The sequence below is a fragment of the Mustela nivalis genome, assembly GCF_964662115.1.
Source record: "Mustela nivalis genome assembly, chromosome: X".
In the NCBI taxonomy this organism is placed as follows: domain Eukaryota; kingdom Metazoa; phylum Chordata; class Mammalia; order Carnivora; family Mustelidae; genus Mustela; species Mustela nivalis.
The window spans coordinates 127,276,381-127,297,025 of record NC_139040.1 but is presented as its reverse complement, the minus strand read 5'-3'; the positions used below and the strand labels follow the sequence as shown (position 1 = coordinate 127,297,025).

The 20,645-nt window shown below is 57.9% G+C and overlaps 1 protein-coding gene across 2 annotated transcripts in view; it reads left to right on the top strand.

Annotated features, from left to right (window-relative positions):
* Positions 1 to 18,639, top strand: part of TBL1X (transducin beta like 1 X-linked) — a 203,226-nt gene extending 184,587 nt beyond the window's left edge. For both annotated transcript variants that reach the window (XM_082717129.1, XM_082717128.1), the window contains exons 7-17: positions 448 to 580; positions 1,036 to 1,177; positions 1,818 to 1,881; positions 1,989 to 2,086; positions 6,096 to 6,156; positions 7,089 to 7,210; positions 10,050 to 10,124; positions 10,428 to 10,555; positions 12,131 to 12,296; positions 14,389 to 14,490; positions 15,394 to 18,639. In XM_082717129.1, coding sequence (XP_082573255.1) covers positions 448 to 580; positions 1,036 to 1,177; positions 1,818 to 1,881; positions 1,989 to 2,086; positions 6,096 to 6,156; positions 7,089 to 7,210; positions 10,050 to 10,124; positions 10,428 to 10,555; positions 12,131 to 12,296; positions 14,389 to 14,490; positions 15,394 to 15,420 — 1,118 coding nt within the window. In that variant the 3' untranslated portion in view covers positions 15,421 to 18,639. The remainder of the gene's footprint in view (positions 1 to 447; positions 581 to 1,035; positions 1,178 to 1,817; positions 1,882 to 1,988; positions 2,087 to 6,095; positions 6,157 to 7,088; positions 7,211 to 10,049; positions 10,125 to 10,427; positions 10,556 to 12,130; positions 12,297 to 14,388; positions 14,491 to 15,393) is intronic.
* Positions 18,640 to 20,645: the final 2,006 nt, after the last annotated feature.

Below are 20,645 nucleotides of genomic sequence, written 5' to 3'. Positions count from 1 at the left end.
GTCAGAGGTCGTGTTACCTAGTACATAGAAAGAAGGTGTGTCCCTCGGCGCAGGACAATGACCTGGTCTCACTCACGTGGACTGTAAGAAACCGTACAGAGGATCATGGGGGAGGGAGGGAACACTGAATGGGAAGTCGCTGGTGAGGGAGAAAACCCGTGAGAGACCCTTAACTCTCAGAGACAAACAGGGTTCTGGAAAGGGAGCTGGAGGGCTGGGCATTAAGGAGGGCACGCGATGAGAGGTCACTGGGCGGTACACGCCACTGACGGTTTATTGAGCACACCTGAGACTGGTAACGTACTCTCCGTTGAGTAAGTGAATTTAAATAAAGTAAAATAAAATCATAAAAAGAAGGTGTCTCTAACACTCAGGTGCCCCAAGAATGCTGGGAAGTTTCTTTTCTGTAGCCGTTAGCCACATGCCTTTTCTTGTTTCCTGTGACAGATAATCATTCGAAACCAATGGAAATAGACGGGGACGTTGAGATCCCGCCCAACAAAGCCACAGTCCTCCGGGGCCACGAGTCGGAGGTGTTCATCTGTGCCTGGAACCCTGTCAGCGATCTCCTCGCTTCAGGGTAAGGGACGGGGGTGCCCTGGGGTTGGGCTGTTCTCTCCTTTCTCCCTCTCACGGGTGGCGACCGCAGCCTCGGGCCCTGGGTGCTGCGCTCCTTCCCAGGTCGTGAGGAAGTCCTTGCTGCGTGCTGTGTCCTCCACGGGGTGGGGAGCAACGCAAAGATGTTTGAAATTGCGGAGGGGCGCCCGGCTGACTCTGTCAGTAGCACTGACGACGCTTGATCACAGGGGTGTGAGTTCGAAGCCACGCTGGGCGTGGAGCCTACTGGAAAAAAAGCAAAATAACAAAGAGGAACAAAAATGATGAGGCAAAAAAGCCAGCCAGTGAGCGGGATTAAGAAGACATGGAGCCACATGCCAGAGATACCCGACTCAGGCCGGACTCAGGCAGCCCAGTCTGGCAGGCGCTGTCCGGGCCTGAACCAGAAGCTGAATGCTGTGCGTTCTCCTCCTACAGATCCGGAGACTCGACGGCGAGAATATGGAACCTTAATGAGAACAGCAACGGGGGCTCCACGCAGCTTGTGCTGCGGCACTGCATACGGGAAGGAGGACACGACGTCCCGAGCAACAAAGATGTGACCTCGCTGGACTGGAACGTAAGCACCTGCTGCTGCCTGGACGCGTCCACAGCTCTGACCCGGCCCATGTCTCAGCAGGGCCCCGCAGGGCGTGAACACAGGCCGCGGCCATGCTGCCTGCGAGCCCCCCACCCCGGGGCTGCTCTCACGTTGCCGAGGGCGGCTAGCAAGGCTGCACTGGGCAGGAGCGAGCGGGGTGCTCAGCGGGCCTCCCTGGGCGCGGTGAGCCTGCTGGTTCCCCAGGGGAGCCCGCTCTGCTGGCGAGAGGTGCCGTGCAGCCCGGGAAGGGGGACCGTCTGGCCCGCTGCTCCTGCCCTGGGCATCACACGCATCTACATGCGGGAAGCCCACAGCTCTCTGGAACTTCTGTGCGTTCTCCCTGCATCCCAAACCCGTGTGTGTGCACACGCGTTTCCAACAGCTTTCTCCAGTCTCGCCACGTCTCCCTGGGCCGCTCAGGGTGGCGCGTGGATGGGTGTCACCGGGTGGACGCGGCGCGGTGTCCGGCCAGAGCCGCGCAGGCTGAGGTCGTGCCAGGGGGCCGCTCGTCGTCACCGGCAGCCAGTGACGGGTGCGAGACGGTTCTAGCCCTGGGGCAGGGGGAGAGGCCGGCTTTGCGTGTACTGAGCTGTGCGGCATGTGTGTTTCTGGCCTGCAGAGCGACGGGACGCTGTTGGCCACGGGTTCCTACGACGGCTTTGCGAGAATATGGACCGAAGACGGTAAGCCGAGCCTCGTGGCGCCCTGGGAGAAGACGGGCGTGCGGGAATGGGACGCGAGCAGGCCCGGACCGCGAAGTCTACCTGTTTGTTGTTCCTTTGCCTCGCAGGCAACCTGGCCAGCACCTTAGGGCAACATAAAGGCCCCATCTTCGCTTTGAAGTGGAACAGGAAAGGGAATTACATTCTGAGCGCTGGTGTAGACAAAGTGAGTATTCGCTCAAGATAGGGCTAAAAAAGGCTCTCTGATCCGTAGCTGCTGATGTGTTTCTAATCTCTGAATAACATCCTGGGGTTTTTTGTTTTTGTGTTTAATTCTCAGGCCTTCTGCTTCTTCTTAGTAAGGCAGAAGAGCTGCTTTCAGGTTGGTTTGTGTGGTTTGGGTTAGGGTTAGGGTACTCGGCGCGTATCATGCTGTTCCACAGACCTCTGTGCGCAGCCCCTCCCCCCTTGCTTTGAGGTATGTCCTCCAGTGACGGAAAGGGGACATCCCCCAGTTGGCTGTATCCAGTGCTTGAGAAGGAAAGTGGTGTGGACGCCCGGGACACAAACCTTTCCCCCACTGAGCAGTGTGGAAAACACAAACCGTTTTCTCTCGCCTGCCTTCTTTTTCCCTGATTCAATGAGTTGTGACTGCCCGTCGTGGGCTGCAGGCTTCTCTGAGAGCTGGAGGAAAGCGGGCCCGCCCACACCAGGGCACGCTCGGGACAGACACAGGGCTTGGGCAGGGCTCCCGGGTGGATGTGACAGGACCAGGTCCGAGTGGCTGTGAGCAGCCAGGGGCCTCCAGAAGCCACGGGCGGGCAAGGAGTCAGCAGGTAGCAGCGTCGTCTGGCTCTGAGTGCGGGCCGCGCTCTCTGGGCCTGCTTCTCAGTTGCCAGGAATCAGGACTCCCCAAGACCGGGGACGGAAGGGGGTGCGTCATTCCCGGGACTCCGCGGGGACTGGAGGTTCTCTTTTTGGAAAAGTATTCACAAGAAACAAAGCCAAAGGGGAACAGAAGTGTTCCTACAGCTGTCGACCAGGTCTGAGGACTGGACTAGCGTGTGGCTTCCAGAGCACTTCACGTTTTCCTGCTGACGTCGGGGTCGTTTGGAAACCGGTTGACGCTGCTGGGTGTGCCTCCGGGTGCTGCTGTGAACAGACAGTAGTAGCCGCCACCTGTCCACACGGGCTGGGCTGTAGTCTGTCCTCCCCGGCCAGTGACAGACGGCGTGTGCCGACCCCAGACTGGGTGTAGGTCTAGGTCCGCAAAGAGCACCGTCGTGCTCTCGCTTGCTCTCGAAGCCAGGAAACTTTCCGTTCACACCTGGCCGCCTTATGGCTAATGTTGAAACAAGCTGAGGGTCGTGCTTGAAACACACACTGTCCTGGAATTCCCATCCGATCGTCTGTGAGCTGGGCTAGTTCGGGTGCCCCCCCCCCGACTCACGGTTGTCGGGTCTGTGGCTGGTCCCCCTGCTGACCGTGTTGTTGAAGTGATCGTGCAAACGATCGCTGGCCCTTCCCAGCATGTCACTGTACACGGTGGCCCCCTCGGAGCTCCTGAGAGCCCCCATGCTGGTAGCCCCGCTTCACAGACACCTGCGCTCTCTCATTTGCCCATGGACACTCGGGTTCAGGGTGTGGGCCCTCGACAGCGGTTACTTCTGCCTCTTGACCTCCACACCCTCGTAAACAATTCTTGGTAGCCTCATGCTGGTGCTAGGACTCTTTTTTTATATTCTGTATCTGATTTTCCACCTTGCTCTCAGTTGTGACTCTACGAGGCGGTGAGCTGGGCGGCCAGTGAAAATGCACATTTGGGAACGTACTTAGTCTGTGGGCCCTGCACTCTTTGCGCTTGTGCATCACCCACAGCGGGAATAGTAAGAATGTTCTCGAAAGGAAGACCTAGGGAGGAAGGGCCACGGACAGAGATGCTGGCATCAGCCGTCACTCCGTGGTTAACCTGGGAGTGGTGGTGGGAGGCTACATCCCATCCTTAAAAGGCTTCGTGTGCTTGATGTTGTATATTGAATGGAAACACTAGTCAGGAGATGGGGTTAGTGCTACAGTGCGTGACATTGTCTCAGAGAGAAGTACCGAGCGAATTGATGGATTCTCTCCATTGCCACATTTGTGAGCAGCTACAGGAAGAGTGGGACATTCCACCATACAACAGACAAAGTTTATTGGTCTGTGGGCGCCGGGCTGGCTCAGCCGGTGGGGCGTGAGACTCTTGATCTCGAGGTTGTGAGTTCGAGCCCCACATTGGGTGTAGAGTTGACTTAAAAATAAAATCTTTAGGGGCGCTTGGGTGGCTCAGTGGGTTAAAGCCTCTGCCTTCGGCTCAGGTGATGATCCCAGGGTCCAGGGATCGAGCCCCGCATCAGGCTCTCTGCTCCGCAGGGAGCCTGTTTCCTCCTCTCTCTCTGCCTGCCTCTCTGCCTACTTGTGACCTCTGTCTGTCAAATAAAATACATAAAATGCTTTAAAAATAAAGAAATAAATAAAATCTTTAAAAAAAAAAAAAAAGAAGAAGAAGTTGATTGGTTTAAAGCTGACCCCGAGACTTAGAGAACTGGTTTTCAATGATGGTTGGTGCTCTGAGGATTTCATCTGCGGGTGATAGAAAACATAAGCAGTTCTTCTTACAGCACAATTTTAAGTGCTGTGGACAGGGAGGGGGACGATTTCCAGCTAATGAAGACGTCATTCCTGCGGGGCGCTTGGGTAGCTCGGTCGTTAAGCGTCTGCCTTCAGCTCAGGTCCTGGGATCGAGCCCCATACTGGGCTCCTTGCTCAGTGGCGAGTCCGCTTCTCCCTCTGTCTCATGCTCTCTCTCAAAATCCTGAAGAAGAAAAAAAAAGGACCTAATTCCGGTGGTGGTCACTGAGCTGTGTCTCGTTGCTTCCCTTTCTGCCATCAGTGAGTTCCTAAGGCTTCAGGGTTTACTTCGCTTTGCAAGGTGGAGGTCGCTTTTTCTCCATCTCTGTATATAGAGTGGTGCGTCGCTGGCCGAGCCCAGTGTGACACACTGCTCCGGTGTATGTCGTGTTCACTTTGCAGGGCTGATGGTCAGGGCCGGTGTCCCAGTGAACGGTTTCTCTAGGCCCGCGTTTCAAAGTGCTAGAAAGCTGTCTTGAGGTGCTTTGTTGCAGGTTTTTCAGCAGGACTCCGTCTTGCGGGGGAGGGAGAACCCCACCAGTTGGGTGGTTTTCCAAAACTAGTCACCAGCACACACGGCTGTTGGGTTCGTAAAATGTAACCATCCGGACTGTGTAGCGTAAACCGCACACTGGATCCCAAAAATCTAGACCAGAGACAGGACGCCAGATAACTCACTAATGTCCACGTACCGATTCCGTGTTGGAATGGTATTTTGGCCACATTGAACTAAACTATATTGTTAAAATCAATTTTAATGATTTCTTTTTCCATTTAAGACTTACTTATTTGGGGCGCCTGGGTGGCTCAGTGGGTTAAACCTCTGCCTTCGGCTCATGTCATGATCCCAGGGTCCTGGGATCGAGCCCTGCATTGGGCTCTCTGCTCAGCGGGAAGCCTGCTTCCCCCCTGTCTCTGCCTGCCTCTCTGCCTACTTGTGATCTCTCTCTCTCTCTCTGTGTCAAATAAATAAAATCTTAAAAAAAAGGAAAGATTTATTTATTGGGGGGGCAAGAGCATGTATCGATGAGGGGAGGGGCAGAGGGAGAGAGAGAATCTTCAAACAGGTTTCCTGCTGAGTGCAGAGCCCAAGATCCTGACCTGAGCCGACACTCGGAATCAGACGCTTAAGCAGCTGAGCCGCCCAGGCGCCCCTTTTTCTATTTTTCATTAATGTAATTTTGAGAAAATTAAAAATGACTTTTGTGGCTCACATTGTCTCTCTTGGTCAGTGCTGATTTAGAAGGAAGGGGGGCTGTTCACAGTCCGTTCTTGTATGTTAGATCTTTCTAGAGAAATCTTTCTGTGAAGAATAGTTCCTGACTGGGGCGCCTGGGTAGCTCAGTGGATTAAGCCGCTGCCTTCGGCTCAGGTCATGATCTCAGGGTCCTGGGATCGGGTCCCGCATCGAGCTCTCTGCTCAGCAGGGAGCTTGCTTCTCTCTCTCTCTCTCTCTGGCTGCCTCTCTGTCTACTTGTGATTTCTCTCTGTCAAATAAATAAATCTTTAAAAAAAAAAAAAAAAAAAGAATAGTTCCTGACTTCTGTCTTTCTGTTTGCGGAGCACAGACAACCATCATTTGGGACGCCCACACAGGAGAAGCCAAACAACAGTTTCCTTTTCATTCCGGTGAGTTTCTGTGGGTTTCTTTCTTCCTTTCTGCAATTCAGCAGTAGTAGGTCGGCTGCAGACGCAGGCAGCCTGGAAGCCTTGTGGGGGCGGAGGGCACGTGGACCCCAGAGCGCTTCGCTTTGCTTCCTGTCGCTTACCCGTGCTGAACGGCAAGATCATCCCGGGAGCCCCGGGGGTCTTGGCGGCCGGGGCCCACTCACAGGGGGACCAGCCACCCGTACAGAGGGTCCCCTCTCCGGACGGCAAGGGTTAACGGGTGCTCATCTTTACGAGCACGTGCTGGACACTCCCAGAAGTGCCCCCCATTGGTCCCGTTCCCACGGGCGTGGGTTGCCATGCCCTGAATGCAGAGGGCGGCCCAGGAACTCGGGAGGCGCGGGTGCGCTGTGGGCAGGAGCCACCGCGGCCCCAGCTCTCTGTCCGGCTCGGGGCCTCATCCCTCGGACCACGCGGGATCGCTTCCTTCCTTCCGCTGTGCCCGCCCAGGGAGTGTGCCGGGAACCGTGGGCTGCCTTAATGGGTTGCAGGAGATGTTTAAAAATCAGGATCTCTCAAACATAGGGTCGGAAAGGTTTTTGATCTCATTGTCCCCTCTTCCCGTCTACGACAAATCCCATCAGCCCACCACAGGGATATTTCTGGAAGCAGCAAGGTCTAAGAGCAGGCAGTGCACGTTCTCCTGAACCCTCTCTCCCCGTGTTGGGGCTCCAGAGACTCTGGAGGCCACAGGGCACGGAAGTTGTCGAGGTGTCTCCCAGAGCACCTGCCTGGTGTCCCAGACGTGCACGGAGAGGTCTTCGCGCTCTGGGCACATTGCCGTATCGTGTTAACAGCCGAGGCTTCTTGACTCCGCTGCTGGTGGTTTTCAGTCAGCTGAGCTGTGCGCACCCGTGGTCAACGCAGGTGTCCCCCTGTCCCCTGCCCCGCAGCGCCCGCCCTGGACGTGGACTGGCAGAACAACACGACCTTCGCCTCCTGCAGCACTGACATGTGCATTCACGTCTGCAGACTCGGCTGCGACCGCCCCGTCAAAACCTTCCAAGGACACACGGTGAGTGTCACTTCTGGCCACGGGCCCCCGCTTCCCGAGAGGCCGCCTTGCGGCACTGCAGGGGGCTGGATTCATCCCGCTGTGGGCAGGCAGCAGCCCCAGGACCGACCCTGAGATGAGGCAGGGGCTCGACTCTGCCGAGAGGACTTTTTAAAGTGGCTGCAGTGAAGACCGTGCCTGTAGTGGGCGAGCGGCTGGGGAGCACTGGCAGAGAAGGGAAAACTGTCTTCTTAACAGACAGCCCAGTGGGCATGTGAGAACTGAGGAGTAGGGGTCTGAAAGGGACATCTCGGGGAGGGGCTCCGCAGCAGGTGGGACACGGCGGGGACCACAGCCATGAGCTGGTGGACAGAACGGCTGGAAGCCCGGGCAGACTCTCAGAAAGGCTTCGTGACCGGTGGGCCGTACGAAGCGGATCCGTGCAGTGGAGAGAGGGAGAACACAAACATCGTATGAAGCGTTCATGGCCACTTTTCCTAAATGTGGGAAGTACCCGCCCCGGATCCAGGAAGCTCCGAGGCTCATCGGATGCCTCGGTGTAGGGGCACAGCCGGATCCCTGGAGGCTCGGAACCACCCCCACCCCCACCCTCCTGGGAGACCTGCCGGACAAACACCGCCATCCTCAGCACCAGCTCATTTCCGCAGACCCCCTCTTCCAGCAGCTGTCCCCTAGGCCCCTGCTTCCGGAGCACAGGCCTCAGCAGGCCCGTTACCATCTCGGGTCTCTAAACCGATGCCCCTTCTTCATGTTTTCTGTGTCTTCCTCTCTCCCCTGACGCTACACTCTCTCCAAACTTTGAGTAGACGTCTTCGCGGCTTCCAGGTGTCCCTGGGAGGACTCACCCCCATAACATGTTTAAATGGGGCTTCTCGCCGCTCACCATCTCACACGAGACACAGCTAATGTAGTTTCTCCTCCCGAGACCACGTGGTACATCCCTGGGCGTGAGCCATCCCTGGGCGTCTCCTGGGAATCGTGGCTTGGGTTGCGGAAGTGCACAGAAAACGCCACTGCGGGAGGAGCTGGTGCCCCCCTCGATGGGTCTAGCTGGGGACAGTCTGTGGGCCGGGCTCTGCACTTCTGGGCACGGAGATGAATCCAGAGGGTGTCCTCAGTGGCTGTGGCCAGAGCCCCCGAGGCTGCCTGTGCTGGCTGAGCCCATCCCCAGGGCAGGGCCTGCCTTGGGCCCCGGGTTCTGGTGGGGTCCGGCATGTACGTTCTCGTGCATACGTGCGAGCACACACGCACACGCACGCACGCCCGTCTCTGGTCCAGCGGCTCCGCTGTCCGTTAGCCCAGCCGGTAGGCTGCTCCTGGGCCTCCGGGCGTGCGTCCTCCATTTTTCCCAGGCCGTCCACGGTCCGTACTGCGTGGAACAGACATGGCCTGTCCCTGCTCCACGTCATGCCGTTCCGAGCTTAGTGTCCTTAACAAGTAATATGACCAGAAAATTTATCCAAATCAGAGTACTTCAGAGTGGGAAATTAGTAATCGTGGGTCTGAAATCAGGCACTTGCCAGGCTGGGGTGACACACGTGGGCAGGACCCTACATGGGCTGTGGCGATGCTGCTGGAGAGCCGCGAGAGCCGCGGCCTTGCTCCCACCAGCGCTCGCCGTGTGCCCGCTCCAGGCCGGCGCCGCACCGCCACCTCCATACTGAGGCCCCGCGGTTCCTTTAGAAACACCCGTGCCTCAGGGGGCCTGGGCCGGCATCCTGCAGGATTCCGCCTCGTGGTCATCCGGTCCCCAGTACGGGAAGGCTGTTTGCAGCCTCTGTCCTTTCTGTCCCCGACAGCACACGGCAGCTGCTTGCTGGCACTTACTACCCGTGCTGGGTGTGGCATCTGGTTACTTGCTGTTTGCTCGGGATTTCTAGCCCCCCTCCCTCAGGGATTTTGTTTGCAGGTGTAGTCCTAACAGTTACCCCGGTGCATTTCGATCCTGCCTTCACCCTGGATTAAACCCTCCCGTGGGTCTGAGATCTTCAACCTTTGCCTTCCACCACCCGCAACCCCAGCACAAAGAGAGGGGTCTTGCAATGGATTCAGACAGGAGGTAGCCGTGGTATTTAAAGGGTGCAGGGGGTGTGCCTGGGTAGTTCAGGGAGTTAAGCCTCTGCCTTCGGCTCAGGTCATCTCAGGGTCCTGGGATCTGAAACCCGTGTTGGGCTCCCTGCTCAGGGAGGAGCTTGCTTCCCTCTCTGTGTGCCTGCTGCTCTGCCTACTTGTGATCTCTCTCTCTGTGTCAAATAAAATCTTTTTTTTTTTTTAAGATTTATTTATTTGACACACAGAGATCACAAGTAGGCAGAGCAGCAGGCAGAGAGAGAGGGGGAAGCAGGCTCCCCACAGAGCAGAGAGCCCGATGTGGGGCTCGATCCCAGGACCCTGAGATCATCACCTGAGCTGAAGGCAGAGGCCTTTAACCCACTGAGCCACCCAGGCACCCCAAAAATAAATAAAATCTTGAAAAAAAAAAAAAATGAAAGCATGTAGGAAAGCGATTTTCCAAGTTCCGTTTAGAATAACCACAGTCTTACTCGTTTTCTGCACTGCCGTGGATTGAATGTGGATTCATCGACTCCCTGGGAGTGACTTTCTTGTCTTAGAGAAACGTAGGTGAGGTGCCTTTGGCTGTGCTCGTATGTAAACGTGGAAGGCAGAGTGAGAGAATGGAAGCTAACGGGAAAAGCAGCAAGTGCGGGGTTTCCAGTGGCGTCCTTTGAGACCTGGCCTAGATGCAGGCTCCTTGTAGCACTGACGAGACGCTGCTGCCCCCTGCTGGAAGGCCGTGGAACCGGCTCACACGCCTTTCTCAAACCCTTGGCTCTTTCAGAACGAGGTCAATGCCATCAAGTGGGACCCTTCCGGAATGCTGCTGGCGTCCTGCTCCGACGATATGACGTTAAAGGTAACGTGGTCCGAGAGGGCGGGTGTCTGATCCGCAGCAGCCACACACACTCAATGCAGAGCTCGCGTTCCCTGCTTTTCCGAAGATGACTCTGTTCCGGCCCTTTTTCTGCCTCTGTGCTCTGTCCCTGTTTCTAACTGGACATCACTGGCCTGCGGCTAACTCCTGTTGATGAGTTGAGGGTCCTGCTGACACGCCTTCCCTTCCACGCCCATGTCGCAGGAGCCCGTGGTGTGAGTGATGGCCAGTGGCCCCTGGCCGGAGAGTCGGCGTTTGCTCACACGGTCCCTCCCCATTTCCTAGATCTGGAGTATGAAGCAGGACACGTGCGTCCATGACCTCCAGGCTCACAGCAAAGAGATCTACACCATCAAGTGGAGTCCCACCGGGCCCGCCACCAGCAACCCAAATTCCAACATCATGCTAGCAAGGTAAGGGATCGCCGGCCCCCAGCCCCCGGTGCCATTCCTAAACGCAGGCTTGCTCACGGGGCGGAGCCGGCCACGGGGCCAGTGAGAGCCAGTCGTATGCAGAGAGAACGGGAGATTTCGCTGAGGCGTACGGCCAATTTGTGCATGCCCTTCCAAGCTAAGGGACATGGTGAGCTCGCTTTGAAAGTGTCCAGAACATAGGTGACACTTAACTTGAGGTAGGAATCGTCTGAACCATGAGGCTGGCAGGAGGCGCGGATATCACTGGGCTTTGGTGAAGGTGCTTGTTAAAGACAGAGCAAGGAAACGGAGCTTGGTGTGGACACCAGGCGCACTTACTTGGTTCCCCTTCCAGCAGCAGGAGGCAAGCACTGGGAGCGAGGACACAAGGCTCCCCAGCTCCGGCCAGACCGGACCAGCCCCATAGAGTGAAGGCCTAGGGCCGCAGCACCGGGAGGAGTGGCATGGCCAGTCAGGCCAGAACTGGGGCTCGCTGGAGAGGCGGGAGGGAACGTTGACCTCTAGGTGCTGTGTTTTCCAAGGAGCATTTAGAAGGCGAACTGAAGAGATTCTGAGACTTAATGCCAGGGTCACGGGGCGTGTGGAGAACACAGTCGGAAGCCGTGTGGGAGAGAGGAGACTTGGTGGGGATGTTCCAGGACCTGCAGGGCTTGCTCGGGCAGTGGTGGGGCGGGGAGCTGTGGGCACAGGCAACGGGTGGCAGTCAGGGAGAAGGTACACATCTGTGACGTAGCAGTGGGGTGCGCAGCCGCGCCAAGCAGTGAAGACTCATTTGCTGCAAGTGCTTGACCCAGGACCATTGCTTAGAAAGTCCTGGAAGGGAGTCCTACATCCGCGGAGATCCTAGGACCACAAGAACACGACAGCCATAATTCCTTCATTTCTGGTCAGTGTCCTAAATGCGTGTGCGAAAGAACACACCGCCATCGGTTTGGATGGCCCGGAAGGTACTTCCATGTTACATGGTACCTGTGACCAGCATAAAGGGTCCTTTTCGTGAACAGGTAGGCGGGAACGTACCTGCGGAGAGACAGAATGCCAGGGAACAGCCGTGGCCTGTGTTGTTCTTTCGCGGTGGAAAATGCCCAGATCTGCAGCCCGTGGCCGTGGGATCCCATATTTGGATGTGACAGTTACTTCATTCCTGGTGGATTGAGTTCTATGCCATTTGCCCTTTTTCCAAACGATGGGTGTCATTTTAATTGCTGACAATAGATGTTATGTTTCAAATTACGAGAGCATTTTAGAAAGTGCGGTAATTGCGCTGTGGAGCTATTATCATTCGTATCGGTAGGAAACGCAGTGCGAAATTCATGTGGGGGTCCGCGTGTGTCCCCAGGAACAGCCCGGGACGGGAGGGAGGGAAGAGAGGTGTGTTTGAGAACCGTGGCCTTGTTTCCAACACGTCCGACACATTTTGGAGGAATCATGCCCGTTTGTTGTCTCCAGACCATAAGAACTTGAAAGGGGAGCCTGTGCTCCCTGTCGGATGTCTCAGGGAGGCGGAAAGCCCGCCAGGTGTCCCCGCGGTGACATGCTGTCTCCCGCCTGCAGTGCTTCGTTTGACTCCACGGTGCGGCTGTGGGACGTGGAGCGGGGGGTGTGCACCCACACGCTGACCAAGCACCAGGAGCCCGTCTACAGTGTGGCCTTCAGCCCCGACGGCAAGTACCTGGCCAGTGGCTCCTTTGACAAGTGTGTGCACATCTGGAATACTCAGGTAACCCCCCTGATTCCTGGAACCAGTGCTTGCCGAAGGGAGGGCCCCAACAGCGTTTCCGAGGACCCAGGCTGGGACCCGGAAGTAGGTGCTTAGTAAGGATGAGTTGCCTCAGAAGAGGTGTGGAGGCAACCTTCCGTCTGCGGGCAGAGCCCTGGCTCCAGGCTACCTGTCCTGTGCTCCGTGGGGGCTGTGGGTCTTCTCCCCAAGGGTTCCCCCCATCTTCTACGTGTTCATCTTCCCGGCATGAAACACTACCCACCTCATCCTTGTCTAGGGCACAGGCAGATGCAGAGATGTGGCCCTGCGGGTGCGGAGGTTGGGGGGTAAAGGGGCGCCCCCACCCGAGGTTCCAGGAGCCAGCCACTGGGCCGAGGCCAGCCCTGACCTCCCCTGCACCGCACCATGTCCCATGGCTCCCGGAGCAAATGAAGGACGCCAGTGAGCGGTGCTCCTGCCGTTACGTTTGGGCAGCAGAGCATAGGCCAGTAACGGGCTGTCCTGTTCTCAGAATGGAAAGGAGACGGGATTTGATTAAATGTAGCCACTATAGGTTTCTCTGGCCATACCTGAGGACAGCAGAGACCTGAACATGGAGACGAGAAGGGACAGGAACTAGCTGAGTACAGAGTACTGTCTTGGGCAGTTAGCTCTTGGTTCTCCTGATGGAGGGGGGAGACGGTGGTATGGTGGGAGTCCTTGAAAAGAGCCTGCGATCCATTTTGTCGGAATTCAGGATGGATCAGATGGCTTCCTTGCTCCCCTTTTTGTGTGACCTACTTTCTTGCTTCCCTTGTGCTCTGCTGACATTCAGGTGTCTCAAGTCCCTGTCCCTCCCCCTTGGGGCAGGAGGAGGTGCTGGTGGATGGGGCAAGGTAACGAGTATAAGGGTGCAGGGGTCCACTGAGACCCCAGGCTTCCCAGGGACTGCCTTATGTAAGCCGCACCCTCTTGCGGAAAGAGAGGCGACAGTGGGCCCTTTGTGGACCCAGCCTGACGCCAAGCCAAGCCTCACACCCTTGGATAGGCCTCCTGGAGGACACGTCCCAGGGACGGCACGCCAGAGCCCCTTCATGAAACAGTTCCTGGAAGTCCTGCTGGACGGATCTGTAAAGGGACATCGGTTGTAAGGTGCTGTCTGCTGTCAGAAACTCGGCAGAGCCGATCCTCCCCTTTGTATAAATCACAACACTCCTGGAGACATTTTATTTTTGTAAAGATTTTATTAGTCTAATATTTTTTTTTTTTTTTTTTTGAGAACGAGAGGTAAAGAGAGTGAGCAAGAGAGCCGAAGTGGTGGGGGAAGACAGACGGAGAGGGAGAAGCAGACTCCCCACTGGGTGGACCCTGAGATCATGACCTGAGCCGGAGGCAGAGGCTGAATAGACTTGAAGCACCCAGGCGCCTCCATTTATTGTTTTAATTAAATTCTCCACCCACTGTAGAGCTTGAACTTCCGACCCCATGGTCAGCGGTTATATTGTCTACCGGCTGAGCCAGGCAGGCACCCCCGCTCAGAGTTCTGTTTCAGAGAAAGAGATGGGGAGAGAGAGAGAGTAGTGGGGGGAGGGGCAGAGGGAGAAGCAGGCTCCCAACTGAGTAGGGAGCCCAGTGCGGGGTGCCATCCCAGGACCCTGGGATCCTGACCTGAGCCACCCAGGCGCCCACTTTGAGACATTTTAAAGCTCATTTTAATTCTCCATGAGATGGGTCCCCTCTAAACAGAACAAACCTGGAACACTGTTGACGTGTCCTTTGCTGGTTCCCGTCTCCCAGGAACAGCGGCCCCCATCTATGTGGCACCGTTGGTCACGGGCGTGGAGGGGCGCCAGGGTCGCACAGCCTGCCGTGGCTAGGCCAGGGCCCCTATACATCATGTAGACTCCAGAGGTAGGAAGTCTGAGAGGCGGGATCTGCAGCCACCAGAAAGTTCCCTGAAAAGCGTCGGAACTTGTGTGTGTCTGGAAACTCGAGGGACCGGCTGCGCGTGATGACCCAGCGTCCCGGGGGCCCGCCCGGAGCAGTGGCTCGTGCTGGCGCGTCCATGCACCGCGCACACGTATCTGCTAGTAACGGCGGCTTTGCTTTGCAGAGTGGGAGTCTCGTGCACAGCTACCGAGGCACCGGCGGCATCTTCGAGGTGTGCTGGAACGCTCGCGGGGACAAAGTGGGCGCCAGCGCGTCCGACGGCTCTGTAAGCGGCCCCCGCGGCTTGGGGGCGGGGCGGGGCGAGCGTGGGAAAAGGAAAGGCTGGGTGGTGGACAGCTGCCTGCAGAGTCTGGGGGCTGTGATCGGGGGGCCTGGCCCACGGCGGGTGTGGAAAGAATGTGTCTGCGGTGAAGGAAGCTTCTGGGCTGGACCCCACAGGGCGGGCCCCGTGTGACCACGACAGACTCCTCCTCCCTCCCGGGGGGTCACTCTGGTTCACATTCTCGGGGAAATTGGAGGTTCTCAGCTGTGGAGCAACGTCCGAGGCATTTGTGGTTGTCCCTCCTTTGGGGGGTGGTATGCTGCGAAGCCTCCTACGGTGCCAGGTGGCCCCAAGAAGGGAAGTGGCCGGCCCTCCGTGGCACGGGTGCTGAAGCTGAGAAACTTGCTCCTGCCTCAGTTCCATACTGGTGCCCCCGCCCTGGGCCCTGGGGTGGTACAGGCATGGCCTTTCCTTCCCCAGGTCTCCCGGCTCCCAGTGGTCCTATTCTGATCCCGTGAGATGGCTCGCTTTTTGAGTCATTCCTGCACCTCATCTCCGAGGCAGGGGGGCAGCAGGGCAGCAGGCTTTCCGAGTGTCAGCGTGGGCCCCCACTGCTCCCAGCACGCGTGTGCTCAGGCTTCTCATCTACCCCGTTACATAAGTGTCTACCGTCATTTGTTCCCAGCCCTTGACCTGGCGTTTCCGTGCAGTGCTGTTTGCTGGGGATTGGTCGGTCACGTGCGCAGACATTAGCCTCCTACTCCAGGTTCTCTGAATCTTCGTGACTGTGTGCCGATAAAACTTTATTCATAAAACACAGGTGACGGGCCACATTTGGTCCAAGGGCTCAAAAGGCATCCCAGTGTTGTCTGTGAAAATAACAGGCACTTCCTGGTTCCTTTATAGGTGTGTGTTTTAGATCTTCGGAAGTAAACACAAACTATTTCAGAAAAGAAATCTCACGGACCAGCAGTGAACGTGTGAGGTCGCAGCCGCTCGCCAGACACAGTCTACCCGCTCCGAAGCTGGACAGACTTGACTCGCATTAGGGTGTCCTTGGAAATCAGCTCATCCCTGCCCACGGGAGTCTCTACTTTTTTGTAACCTTCATCAAGAAGTTTAAGACAGAAACATACACAGGGGGGACGGACGGACACTTTCCACCCACAGCACTCAGCCTGGGAAGCACGAAGCCACCAGCTCAACGGCGCGTGGTTTGGTTTCCATCCGGAACAGGCTCTGATGGCCGAGAGGAGAGAAGGAGGGGGCAGAAAGGAAAAGAAAAAAAAAAAAGCTGTGCCAAAAAAAGGAAAAACGAGAAAAATGCTGTGACAAACCAAAAGGGGGGTAGGGGACTCTCCCCCACGTGGCGGGTTTTTCCCTGACAATTTGGACACTACAGTTCTCACGCAGGATGTTCAAAGACCAGTTTGTACTGATGAAATGCGCGACTTTGTAATCCCAACACTTTCTATTTTCGAGAATCTTCTTTGTCCGGTGGTTTTTCTATTGGCTGGAATCCTGTCGTCTGAGGGCCTTCGGTCTGAGATGGAAACTGTTTCTGGTTTGTTGCTTCTTTCCCGTTGTCCGCCCCCACCCCCGCCCCCCTCGCCCGGCTCCGTGTGCTCTGGGTGCGCCGTCCGCCCTCCACGGGCCGCGTGGTGGACGCCGCGCCGGAATCCTGGACGGGCGGCTGTCCCGCACCCCGCCCCCCGCCCCTCGCTCACTCTCTCTCTGACCCTTTCTCACAGTTGCTTCGGATCTTCGGTCTCAAGGGCACTTTCGGCGCGTACTAAGTGCTTTATGTAAGCAGGCGGGGCAGGGGGACTTTTTACAGGAGAAAAAAAATACTTATACGAGAGAGAGTCCGGAGTATTTTTGGAAAAAAAAAAATATTTTTATGTTAAAACAATTTTAAAATCCTAAAAATGGCCATCAGACATAGAGAGCTTTGTGTGATTCATATTTTAAACAAATTCTAGGAAGACACAGGCAGGGTCTGAGGTCGCTTTTTCCTTTCCCTTCAGCTTTGTGAACGGTGGTGAGGAGCGTGGGTGGGAAAGGTCGGTCCTGCGCGGGGGTCGCGAGCTCGCCCTGCCGCCCGAGAGCGAGCGAGCCCAGCGCCTTCTGGTCCGGGCACGGGGCCCCCGAAGCCGGCGGGAGTGCGGGACGGCAGTGCGCTCTGACCCCAAGAAACAGTCCCCAAACCAGGTGGCATCGAAGACGCCACCACAGCTTGCAGCTGGGCTCAGTGTCCCCTCGGCAGCTCGTGGGCGGCGCTACAGACACCCAGAGCGGGGTGGCCCGTCCTTGCCACGCGGACATAAAAGGCTCCAGGATCTCCCCTGGTCTCCCAGTGACAGAAACGAACAGGGAAGGCAGATGTTCGGTCCCGGAGGTGAATTACATAGGTAGAAACATCACTAATAATTTCTGCTGTCTTCATAATTTCTTTCTCTCGCAGGAGAATAGGAGAAAGATTTTTTTTTTTTAATGAATCTTTTTACTGTTTTTAAAAAATTAAACATGGCTTTGTGTTCCTAGAGGAGTTTCCTTTCATTGGATCAGGTGACCTTTGTGCTCTTGTCATAACCGGACACGGACCTAGTTTTTAAGTGAGCAGCAGGGAAGGCGTGGAACAGAAGGCTCTTCGCCACCTGCTCCCTGGCGGGCACAGGAAGGAAGTTGGCCAGGCCTGGGGGCAGGGGTCCACTGGGGCGCGTGTCCCAGCAGCGACACGGGATGTCCGTCAGAGGGTGGCACCCACCCACGCAGTTGAAACCCACGGGCAGGGCGGGCCGGGGCTCCCTGCGCAACTTAGAACGCGCCGGGCCCAGCTACAAAGACCACAAGACCTAGAAAGTGCTCTGTGGACGATGTGGGGATTTCATGCAGGCTCTGGTGCCGCAGTGCTTAGCCCAGGGGTCCGAGCCCCGTGCGGTCCTCACTCCCCTCCTTGGAGAGGGCAGACAAGGACTTGCTGGCCCCAAGGTGTCCCTGGGTTTGGGACGCGGTTCGCTGGGGGTCCAGGCCAACACCGTCTTGACTCCCTGTGCAAGTTCCAGTGTCACCTGCACAGAGAGTAAGTGGTTAAGGGAAGCCCCTTGGTCAGGACATCCTGGAAGCAGGGGTTCACTAGGCAATCTTCACAGAGATGTCGGGAGCCTGGGCATAAGCCTCCCGAGGACACTCAGTCACTTGGAAACCAGGATGTAAGAGCCAAGGGCTACAAGACCTCGCACGACACCGGCTTGACCCCTGTGTGCAGGAAGCAATGAAGCGGGAGAGGACGGAGGCCAACCGCCTGCATCCCCGGCTGCCCCGAGCCGCCACGGCACAGGCGCTCCCCACGGTCTGAACAGGGACCGACCGTGAGCACACGGCCCCTGCCGTCCAGCCCCGCCCTCGGCGCGACGACCCTCCCACACTCGCCCTGTGGCCCAAAAGCCAGTGGAGCCCCTCCGTCCTCGCGGGATGGCCCGTGGGAGAACACACTGTGGGCCCTTGCTGACGGCGCTGACCGCGGGGAAATGCTTCCGTGCCTGGGACCAGAGGGAACCTGGATTCTGCGATCACGGTGACACGGCGGTGCGGCCCGGGATCCGCGGTTGGGTTTCGAGTGACCAAGAGCGCGTTCCGCAGGCCCATCCAGCGAGGAGATGCTGCCCTGCGGCGGGGGCCGGGAGGGCCAGCCGGGACCAGGCATCCAGCCGCCGACCCCACACGGCACCGGGGACGTGACGCTTGTGTTGTCTTTCTGAACCGAGATCACGGAGCCACGTGAAGTGCACTTTGTCAGATGTAAGGGTCTGCTTTGTGGTTATTTTTAACCTTCTGCCTCCACCTTTTTCTTTTCCTTTTTTAAATCGTGTTTCTTGTCAAATGCAGAAATGTTCCTTCCGCCGCTCACTGAGGTTTTGAATTCTGGCTTCTGCGGTTTTTATTGTCTGTGTCAGACGTACAGCCAGACGCGGTCCCCTGTCTGCGTGTTCTCTCGACCCTGTCCCATCGCCTCCGCCCCGTCCTGTCCTCCGGCCCACTCACCCTCACGCGCTGAGAAGAGTCACCTTGTGCGTCGTAGCTCCTTTGTTTCCAGAGAGAATCAACCGATCATACTCAGTGTCTTGAATAAATTGCTCTATTTTGATATTAGAGAACGTGGTGGGTGTGCTTTCTTGCTCTTGCGGGGTGGACCCGCAGGCCCAGGTTGACACACACAGACATACCGAGACCAGATTCTGCGTTTTCCCAGGGAAACAAGTCACGTGCGTCCCTCCAGGGTCGCTCTGGTGGACGGGGCCGTGGGAACGAGCGCCCAGTGCGGGGGGGGGGGGGGGGGACGCAGCCCAGCCACGGCCGAGGGCTCTGCAGCGGGGGCACGTTTGCACGCATTCCTGCTTTGCGGTCACCCCGGGCCGCGGCTGGAAACCGTCCAAGCAGAGGGGTCTTGGCAGGTGAGTCTGGTAGGGTCTGAGCTCCAGGGCAAGCTTTGAGCGACCCGGAGCACCCCGAGTCACAGCACACGGGGGACTGCACGGTGCACACGAACCTTCAGCACAGGCTGACGATCTGGTCTGTGACACGCGCCGACAGCTGTAGACGTCCCTTCAGTCTTCAGTCGGCCGGCGGGCGCTCCAGAATTATGGGGTATCGCTGTCCCCATGATTAGAAAGGAGTTGGGTGGGGAGGGGCGGCACAGTGCTGTTCAAGACCTTCTCTGACAGACCAGACTCTGAGGTCACAGTGCCCTTCCCGCCAACTGCAGCGACACCCTGCACCGGAATGCAGCAGACGGCTGGGGCCCCAGTGCTGTGGGGGACACCGCCAGCTACTGCCGCTGCGTTTTGACGACTCCAAAGTAGACGAAGCACATCCCCCCCGGTTCGGGAACTGAAGGTCCTGGGAACAACCTAGGGGCAAGCATGGCCGTGGGCAGAGCACAGGGCACGTCGGGGTCCCAGGGGACGGAGGCGTCTTAACGCGTGGCTTTGGGGAAGCCACAGCCTTAGACGGGGCACTTCACACCAGACGGGACACACCGTCATTGTGTGTCGGGGAACTCCAGGTCGTGCAAGTGAACTTCCACGTGCATCATACGCTGATGCGGCTGCCGACGGCTCCGGCCGCGCTCTTTGTGCGGGCGGGAAGGCGTCCGGGCAGCCGGGGCTGCAGTGCCGCTGACGGACAGCGGGACTGGGAACCCGCAGAAAGGTCGGGCCGTGGCCGGATGTTGGTTTTTCCCAGTCTGGCTCCCTTTGCTCTGAAACGTCTCCTCCACAAGGTAAGCCCCACCAGGGGATGGGGACAGGGCGTGGGAAACGGCCGCGGAGAGGGCGGGACGGCGCTCTGCACAGTGTCCCCCACCGCGGACACTCGGACGCTCCGGAGAAGGACTCAGACGAGGAACCCCCAGTTGTCGTCCAGCGAAAGCGACTGGGAGACCCCAGGGAAATGGCCAGGGGCGGGGGCAGTCTACGCAGATGAGACGCCGCCGGAGACCAAGGAGAGGGGGTGAGAGCAGAGTCCTTGAAAGGGACTTGGCAGGGCGACCAGTCGGAGGCCGCCTGGCGGGGAGCTCGAGTCCCACGGAGGAGCCGCCCCACGTTCCCACCCAAACCGGGGCCCCAGCCACGGGCGCCACCGTGTGTCCAGCCCAGCCAGGCTCGGGGTTCCCAGGCGTCGCGCCTTTCCGGAAACCTCCCTCCGGGCGCCGTCCCCGCTTTCCCGGCCCGGGATCTCTGCCCCCCGTGCCCCCGAGGACCCTAGCACCGCCGGGCCGGGAAGTGCTTCAAACCGGGCTGCAGCCGCGAACTCATCCAGTCCCCGTCTGCGGCGCTTCTCGTCACAGGGGCCGGTCGGGCTCCGCACGTGTCCCCGGTGCATCCACGGCTCGCTCGGGGCCCCCCGTCCCACCGCCCCCAGCTGTGAAGCAGACCCCGCGGCACGGTCATATGACCTGCAAGCTTCTGAGCCCAAGTCCGCCTTGCGGCCGAAGAGACTGAAGCAGGACACGGGCCCTCCCAGGGCTGTCGGAGAAGCAGACCTGGCGGCCACACACAGACAAGAACGGGCTATGGGCCGGGTCGCATGCGGGGAGCTACGGACGGCTCACAGCGGCCCGCGGCCGGCCTCCCAGACAGGCTGCTGTCGCCCCGTCC